Source organism: Plectropomus leopardus, chromosome 5 (assembly GCF_008729295.1).
Source record: "Plectropomus leopardus isolate mb chromosome 5, YSFRI_Pleo_2.0, whole genome shotgun sequence".
In the NCBI taxonomy this organism is placed as follows: Eukaryota; Metazoa; Chordata; class Actinopteri; order Perciformes; family Serranidae; genus Plectropomus; species Plectropomus leopardus.
Window position 1 is genome coordinate 1,194,773 of NC_056467.1, and position 9,372 is coordinate 1,204,144.

General features: G+C 39.1%; 1 protein-coding gene across 1 annotated transcript; it reads left to right on the forward strand.

The window, feature by feature from the left end:
- Window positions 1-1,042: 1,042 nt before the first annotated feature.
- LOC121943058 (dehydrogenase/reductase SDR family member 13-like) lies at window positions 1,043-6,154 on the forward strand. Its single transcript, XM_042486434.1, has 5 exons — window positions 1,043-1,237; window positions 3,270-3,388; window positions 4,258-4,381; window positions 4,727-5,053; window positions 5,520-6,154. Exons 1-5 carry the CDS (start codon window positions 1,111-1,113, stop codon window positions 5,777-5,779), a joined length of 957 nt encoding a protein of 318 aa, XP_042342368.1. The 5' UTR covers window positions 1,043-1,110; the 3' UTR covers window positions 5,780-6,154.
- Window positions 6,155-9,372: the final 3,218 nt, after the last annotated feature.

Genomic DNA, 9,372 nt, shown 5'->3' on the forward strand with positions numbered 1-9,372 from the left:
TTATTTGATTATAGTTTTTTAAAGACTGATTTGGTTCTGAGAAATAGTTACGCTACTTTTTAATGAAGCTGTTCACATTATCGTTTAAAATGGTGCAACCTCAGGTGTTGATACCTCACATTTAATTGCATGTATGCAATCAGAGTATTTTCAAAGCTTCTACAGTCGGACACATAAATTCATATAAAATAATTCTGTATTCAAAAAAATTAAGAGGCAACAAAAACGGCAGTTTTGTCTTCATCAGGCCGGCGACTGCAGGTGGTGCTGCTTTCCCACGATGATACTGGACCTGAGGGAGAGACAGATCCTTCTGCAAGACATTATTTTCATTTCACACAGCGTGACTGTACAAATATATGTTTTACTGAAACATGGAAACGCTCGACACAAGACTTTTCTGTTGGCCTCGAAACTTCAGTGAAGCAAAATGGATAAGAAACTGAAAAAAGGGAAATTTTATACTGTTAAAAAAATAGAAATAAACATGGGAAGAAGGTAATGATCAGTTTAACAAGCCCAAAATTTGCAAAATTATCAAAAACATACAGGAAAATTACCTCAAATACACAATAGAAAATTAAAACAAACGAGAAAATCAAAAGTAACATCTTTTTTTTTTAAATATTAAGTTATAATTACAGTTCTCTCACATTTTTGGGGGATAATTTTCAGATAATTATCTCTCTGTCTCTCTTTTACAAAGCACCTTTTCAGGTTGTTGTCTTGTAATCTTTTGCAAATTTCTTTCAGTTTGTGGGAAATTTATTGCCAAGTCACTCATGCCGTTTTTCATGTTGTTTTTTGTTTAAGAAATCAACCATTTAATTCAGGTTTAAAAGGAGCCTGGATGCAGCACAAGAGAACTGATGTCTATCCGGAGGGTGAAACAAAACCTGGACTGCACTGTTTGATTTGACTTTCAGACCAAAGCTGAACCTCATTGTCCTAAGTTGCCTAAACAAACACGTGTGCAGCCTGATAACAGCGAGCCGACCGTCACGCCCAGGCAGGAAATGCAGAGTTAGTTTCTGTGTGTGGCTCTGAAAGCACAAACTGGCTCAGACGTCCTCGGTGCCGCCAGTCTGGTGAGCGACTGAAGCTCTAACGATGTCGACCCTTCTGCTGGTCGTGGGGGTCGTGGTGGGACTTGCCTACATTTACCGTCACATTGTGGTGAAGGGAAAGAGGTGCACAAGTGAAGCAAAGCTGGATGGGAAAACTGTGATTGTGACCGGTAAGGTTCTTCTTTTTTTAAAAAGACGTATTTATGTATTTTGTAGATTTTTTGTGTGTCATCAGAAGGCAGAAGTCGTATCCAGTGACTTCAGGTCATTGAGTATTGATTGTATGTGATCAACTATACTCACATTCAAATGCTGCATCAACAGTTTATATACATCACATTTAAAAGACTTCTGTCTCTGCAACTCTGCATGAAAACACATCTTTGAGAACCAAAAATAGAAATTCGAAAAGTATGATATAAATCAGGTCTTCCTTAACCCTTAGGGACGGTTTGGCGCATTTTATGCATTTTTCATTTTCTGATAATTTTGGCTGCAAGATTGTGTATTTTTGTTTAATGCTGGAATTTCCAGCTCGGCTCCTACAATAAGTCTAAAAAATGTTACATTCAGACTGTTAAGAGCAAAAAAAGCACCATTGAAACATTCAAACTGCACTTTTTGATCCAAAAGTCATCAAAGCAGAAAAACATGCTTTGTATTATTTCTAGGTGCCATTTTTTGGCACTGTTGCATTGGAATTTTCAGTTTTTACGATTTTCCACCTGATGACATTTGTGTTTATCACCATGTTTGGCATATGGAGGAAATGCATGCTGTTTACACTGTCACAGTCAGTGTTGCTGCAAAACATCGACATATCCCAGACTGTGATCATCAAAAAAATAGATTTTATGTTATATTTCCAAATAACATTTTCACCTAAATCTTACGATTCAGCACATTCTTGCATAAACAGTCAAATGCACAAGTCGCAGAGTTGAAAGACACGTCTTTCTGGTTTTAAACAGTCCGGTCTCAGTGGAAACGCACGTGTTTGGGAAGCACTGGGCATACGGCTGAGTAACTGAGACTTGGATTATACTGCACGAGGTGCCTGAGAGTTTGTAAACGGATGTTTTGATATAGTTTTACATTTTGCAGCCGAGATATGATTTGAAGCGCCAACCTCAAAGACATAAAGTTGATATGAGGTTAGTTTTGGGAAAAACAAAGCCAGCCCTCCGCTCACAGCTAATTGTTTCTCGGCTTGTGCCGCGGTGTTAATCTCGGAAATTACAGTCTAATTTTCAGCAAACTGGACCCGAAGCTCGATGCTATCAAATGGTGCTAAAGTCGTTTGGGTACATCTGTGAAAAGACAGAGTGATTTTACATGAACGGACACAATAAAGCCAATAAATGTACCAGTCAACAAAGCCACAACGAATGCAGATCAGTTTCTGTATTACATAAACACACTTGTCTCTGAATGGGCTGTCTTCCTCCTGTAGGAACGTCCCATTCAGCAAAAACATTGTTTTTTAGTCTTTTGCCTAAAGTAGGCTGCATTTTAAACGTTTGTGGCCGATATCTGACAGACATTATCATAAAAACAAATCAGCTGAAAGATGAACACTTTAAAAAATGTTGGGACAACTTATTTTTTATGCATAAGCTACTTAAAAACTTATGTTTATAATAATGGAAATGTAATACATAACATGCTTGATTACCATAATTATGAGCATTTTAGGTTGATTACTCATGAAAATTAACAAATTATTATTAACAAATTTTTCTGTATTTTGGAGTAGTAATAAGTGTACCACAGCTCTATTTTGATTTATTTTTCTATTTTCAAAAAATAAATATAATTTTTTATTAGAACGTTCGACGGCATGTTTGGCCCGCTGACTCTGGTGGCATGATAGTTGTGCAGTGGATCACAAGTCTTAAAAAAAGACTCCACAAATCAGCTGCACACCCAAGTTGGCGCGTCTGTCTGATGCATAATTGGTCCTAACTGCAAACACTTTAGTCGACACGTGCACGTATCAGCGCTGAGTGATTCTGTAAAACCTCGTGTCATTTCACAGACAAATGGAGCTCCAGTAACATCATTGATTTCAGCAACCATAGCTTTCACTGTGGAAAAAAAGACAATCATCCCTGCACTGGGACATGATTTATGTATAACTGTATATTCCACATATGTTGGACTTGCAAATAAAACATTTTATATCCCCCTTTTCACGTTCAGGCAGCAACACGGGCATTGGGAAGATGACAGCCATAGATTTGGCAAAAAGGGGAGCCAGAGTGATCATGGCCTGTCGCAGCAAGCAGAGAGGAGAGGCTGCTCTGGAGGATGTCAAGAGGGTGAGTGGAAATCTGTCTGAAACGCCACGTCGACGACTTTGTGGGCGCCTGATGTCACGCAGAAACTTATAGTTGCTTGTGAAATGTTGTGAGGATGTTTGCAGAACGTTTATATCACATTTATGGTTGTATAAATGTTTCCATGTCATCGTAACAAAGCCGGATGGTAGCTGATATCTACGTCGCTCTGTATACCGGTCCATTCTGATAAAACTCCAGACGGGTTTCCATTAAACGTCAAATTGTGCAAATCGAATGGAACGGAAGTGCGTCTATTTTGAAAAAAACTCTTATTGCAAACTAAGTTTCTACGCTCGCATGAGGTGGTATTTCAGGCGATTAAACACATTTTGCAAATCTTCAATGGAAACACTTTTTTTGGCTTTTCTAGGTCACATGATGCTGTGTCTATGTGCTTGTCAGGAGGAACTGGCTCCCTCATGATGCAGCAGGAGCTACAAGAGCTGTTATTGCATCACATAACTCCACAATTTTAACCCACAATTCCTCTGTGAAATCGTGGACTATCACCTCCCACGTATAAGGGGCTCGCCTTTCCTTCACGGCTCCATAACACGCCTGCGTGGCCTTGAATTGTAAATAATGACGGCTAGTTTGGTGGCTGCAATAGAAATAAAGCTGCTGATGTTTCGAACATCCATCACCATGGTTACTGAAACGCTATTGTGAGGAAAGTCGCAGTATTTCACTCAGTGGAAACGCAGTCATCGCAGTGTTTTATCGACATTTAGAAAATATCTCTTCTGCACAAATCTGTTAACAGAAACCCGCCTAATGATGCAGAAGTATCCTTGACAACCATGTTGTCTTTCTTTTGTATTGGACAAAGCGCTCATTATCTCCCACAGGAGAGCGGCAGTCATCAGGTGCTGTTCATGCAGTTGGATCTGGGGAGTCTCAAGTCCGTTCGAAACTTTGCCGAAACCTTCCTGAAGTCTGAACCCAGACTGGACATCCTCATCAACAACGCAGGTGAGATTGTTCATTGCATCAAAACAAGCAAAACCTGAAAATATCTGTGGCCGAGTGTAACGATTCCTCGAATATGAATGTTTAAGTAAAAGTAAACTTTAAATTAGATTATAAGTTAAAGGTAAAACATCAATTACAAATACTTAACCATTTGAGTGTGTAACTGATATTTCAAACCTTTTGTATCTTGATAACTTGTTGTACTGTTTAGTGACTAGATTTTTCACTTCAAAAATTTCGTGCAGCTGTCCACAACATGTCGTGTTAAATTACCCAGTATTATCAGGAACCATCGAATCAGATGTCTGGATTACACTTTCAGCGTCCTCTGTGTTTTTGTGGCAGGTATTTACCTCCAGGGTCGAACGGAGGACGGACTTGGGATGATGTTCGGCGTCAACCACATCGGGCACTTCCTGTTAACCAACCTGTTGCTGGACCGGCTGAAGGAGTGTGAACCCAGCAGGGTGGTCAACGTGTCGTCCATGGCGCACAACTTTGGAAAAATAGATTTTGACTGCCTGAACAAGCACAAAGCTCTCGGACTGGGGACGTCCTTCATGGAGGTTCTGCAGGTCTACTCCGACAGCAAGCTGTGCAACGTCCTCTTCACCCACGAGCTGGCCAAGAGACTGCGGGGAACCAAGGTCACCTGTTACAGCCTCCATCCAGGTCAGGTGTCACCATCGAGCTTGTGCAAAGAAATGAAAAATGAAGTCTTAAAACAGCTAATTATAGCACATTGGTTCATAAAAAACGGGCATGACGTTGTTTTGAGAGAGTTCAATGAGGATGATTGGAGAGCGTCTTTTCTTGCGTTCGTAACATTGTGAAACGATCCTCGTGTACTTGGATCCGCAAAAACAACCGAAAATGCTGTAGTATGCACACCAGGCCAGTAGTTGGCGGTGTAACTTTGTAATGACACACAGAAGGCGTCACCGTTCTCACAGGATTTGTGCAGCAGAAGGTTTTTGCATTTTCAAAAGAATAACTTCTGGAACCCGGATTCAAAAATTTGCATTTTCAGGACCCCGAAACGCTGTTTGTCGTGTGAACGAAAGGCAAAACTGCAGCAAAAGTTTAACTTTAATGCAAAAACGGTTTCTAACACTACCATAATTTTATGCTTTTCCAGGAGCTATCAACTCTGAGCTGGCGAGGAACACGAGCTCCACACTGCAAATGCTGCTGTCTCCTGTGACGGCGTTTTTCTTCAAAAACACCGTCCAGGGAGCCCAGACCACCCTGCACTGCGCTCTCCAGGAGGGGATTGAACCTCTCAGCGGACGTTACTTCTCCAACTGCACCGTGAGAGAAGTCTATCCCAAAGCCAAGGATGACGCTACGGCGAAGAAGCTGTGGGAGCTCAGTGAGAGACTGACTGCTCTCGCATAAAAAGCCGTCCATCGAATTCTTGATATTGAGTTGTTATTAGGCGGATTTTCACTAACCCTCAAATTTGTGCCAATTTAGAAAAAAAAAAATTATCGCAAAAACAAAAATTTTAACACTTGCATGAGGTAGTATTTCAGGCAATTCGAAAAAGAAATATCTGACAAAACTGCTATAGAAACACTTTTTTGGCTTTTCTAGGTCACATGATGCTATGGCGATGTGCTCGTCAGCAGGAACGGGCTCCGTCATGATGCAGCAGGAGCTACAAAAACTGTTATTGTATCACATAACTTAAGTTTTTAATCCACAATTCCTCTGTGAAATCGTGGACTACATCTCCCAGAAATCCCTCATATGTGGCCGCTCCCACATATGAGGGGCTCGTCTTTTCATTTTTGCTCGCATAACACGCCTACGTGGCTTTCGATTGGAAATAATGACGGCCAGTGTGGTGGCTGCAATAGATATAAACCTGCTGATGTTTTGAACATTCATCGCCATGGTTACTGGGATTTTATTGGCAGAGAAGTCGCAGACTATCACTCAGTGGAAACGCAGTCATATCGCAATAGTGTTTTATAGACATTTTGAAAATATCGCTTAATTTTTGCGCAAATCTGTGATGAAAACCCGCCTATTGTTTCTTTTGCATGATCATTATGGGAAGATATCCTTGAAGGTGCCTGACGAGAGGCGTTAATCTGGCAGTCTAAATAAGGCAGTTTAGGTAAGGTAAAGGTGAGCCATTCACCTTCAAGAGCTTAGCAAGAAAAGAGAAGAAAAGAGCCAGTCCAACTAGAAGAACTAGCTACCATGACTCAGTACTTTTAACAGCACCGCCCATATATTCATGTTTGTGATTACTCAAGATAATGTTGTAACTGATTCCTTGTAACCACATATTGAAATGTAATAAAACCACAGATTTTGATTCCATTTATTACAGCGACTGATGCTCATTATGAAAAAACAAGTTACTATAAACAGACAAGATTTTTTTTGTACAAAAAAGGCATTTTATTCCTTGAAGCTACATGAACAAACCATTATTTTACTATAACAATATTCTGCATGAAAGTTTGTGGTTTCGCTAATTTAGAGTCAGCTAATGTGTGTCAGAAAAAGGTGATGATAAATGACACTAATCGTAATTGAACAAAAGAACAAATTTCACGCGGGAGTTCAGAGTTTTGCCTAAACCTAACCATCTGTGACTTTGTTGCCTGATGCTAATTATCATACAGTCCTAGCTGTTGTGTAAACATATGGGCGTTGGGGCTGGGCGAAATGGAAAAAAAGTCTTATCATGATATTTTTTTTTAGTCGATATCAATATATATCGTGATATACATCAAATCACTATTTCTGTCAAGCTTAAAGTTTCCCCTTTAACCCTAAGTAATATATGAAGATATCATGAGGTTAATTTTGGTTTAAATTTAAGCACATTGTGCTGATAATAGTCCAACCTCTCCTGACTGCAGGACTCTGAAACTTCTGTGCTGTTAATCATTTTACTCAGGAATTAAAAACTTTTGAGTCAGCCTACTTCTCCTATAGCTGCCAACAGCCTGCCGACATTGACAGTTAGAAAAAGGCTGAAAATAAGCTCATGTGCTTGTGGCCCCGGGCCCCCAAAACATTACATCTGCCCCTGGTAATAATAATGAGAGCTCAGCGCGAGCGGCTGGATGAGACACGGAGCGATGCGTCCTGGTGTTTCTAAATAATTCAAAGTCTGATTAAAGCTGAAACTAACACAAAGTCGTCTGTAGAGTCTAAAGAAGTCACTTTCCACCTCTGCAAATGTGGCTGTTTCGGTGCTGTGGCTGTCAAACACTCAGCTGTTCCACAGTCAGAGTCCTTCACTGGATTTGATTCCCCGCGGCGCTATTCTTATCATCATTGGCTGTTCGTGTTGTCTGTCAAAACATGCAGGAATGCGTTCTTCTGACTATGTCTCATATTTTAATCAATGAAAAGTTATATCGCGATTAATATCGTTATGGTTTCATTGTTGTCCTGGAGCGTAAACAGCGGACGCAGAGGGATAAATAAAATGTCATAAATAGACGCTGAAGGTCCTGACAGGGCAGCACTATGTGACGCATTTCGAGTGATTGATCTGCAGATCATATCATGCTATGGATCTCTCGAACCTCATTTCTTATACAGGCCCATCTAAATTAATATTTAATAATAATAATACATTTTATGTACGGAGCGCTTTTCAAAATACTGAAAGACGCTTAACAGAAACAAAAACAAAGTTAATTAAAGTCATGAAAACACAGAATAAATTAAAACAAAATCAGTAAAAGCAAGATGGACAAGCATGAAATGTGCATAAATCAAACATCAAAATAATAAAACCCAAAGCCCTCGCACAGATGGCGCCTGTGTTACCGCAGTGTAGGTTGTTTTTACCGTTTCTGAGTAGAACAAGAATAAAGAATTACTTGATGGGTCTACTACACAGTGAAAAGGCTCCACATCTGAACAGTGATCTGTCTTTGGCTCGCGACTTAATAACGTGGCAGCACATGATAATGATGTGACATCAGCGGCGAATCTCCCCGGAGCTGAAATGACATCTGTACCCGAAAGTAAAAACAAAAAAGGAACTGTACTGACGTTACGCAGCTGTAACCGCCGTTATCTTTGCGTCTGAAAGGAGTCTTTTAAAGAGAGCTTATGACATGTAAAAAACTAAAGGTTAGTGGTTTGGTGTGCTTATTTGGAAGCACGCGCGCTAGCAGAAGGCCGATTGTTGGCGATACTCGTAACTGTTTATTTAAAAAAAAAAAAAAAGAAAAAAGTTGAGCTTCATGCACATCCAAAAGTGGTTCAATACTCGGTGCTGCAATAATCTAAAATAGAAAGAAAAAGACAAAAGAGCCCGCACACTAAGATAAGGCTCCTATTAACATATTATACAATACAATACACATATTTATCTTATTAAGTATATCAGAATGTTTTTCTGTGGCAGTCGCTCCGCACGATGACGTCTGTTAACGAACCTCTCAGCTCATTACTGCTTAAATAAGCAAAAAAGAAAAAAAAAAAAAAAAAACACACAAAAACAAACAAACAAAAAACAAAACAAAAACATAAAAAATGCAAGAAATTGCTTAAAAAAAGGTATACATATATTTTTTCTATAACATAATGTGAAATATAAACTTAGAACAATTATAAATATAGTTTTCTGGTCATTTTCACCCATTTTACAATACTTTCTCATTTTAACTGAAAAACAAAAACAAAAACAAAAAAGGAAACACAAAAATGACCTTAATCAAGTTCCAAAAATAGAATAAAATAATTAAAAATACAATTATTAGAGTTATAAATAAAGTTTCTTGGACATTTTCCCTATTTTTTTGATAATATCTTATAATCTCCCCACAGCTAGATTTCTTGTCACCTTCTACATTTTATTTATTTATTTATTTTTTTTGCAATTTGACAGAAATTTCTTGCCAAGTTGCTCATTGTGTTTTTTTGTTTTCAAAAGAAATCAAACCAATTTTCTCTGCAGCGGAGGTTTAAATGCTTGTTAAAGGCGTCGAAATGTTGCACAAGAAAGC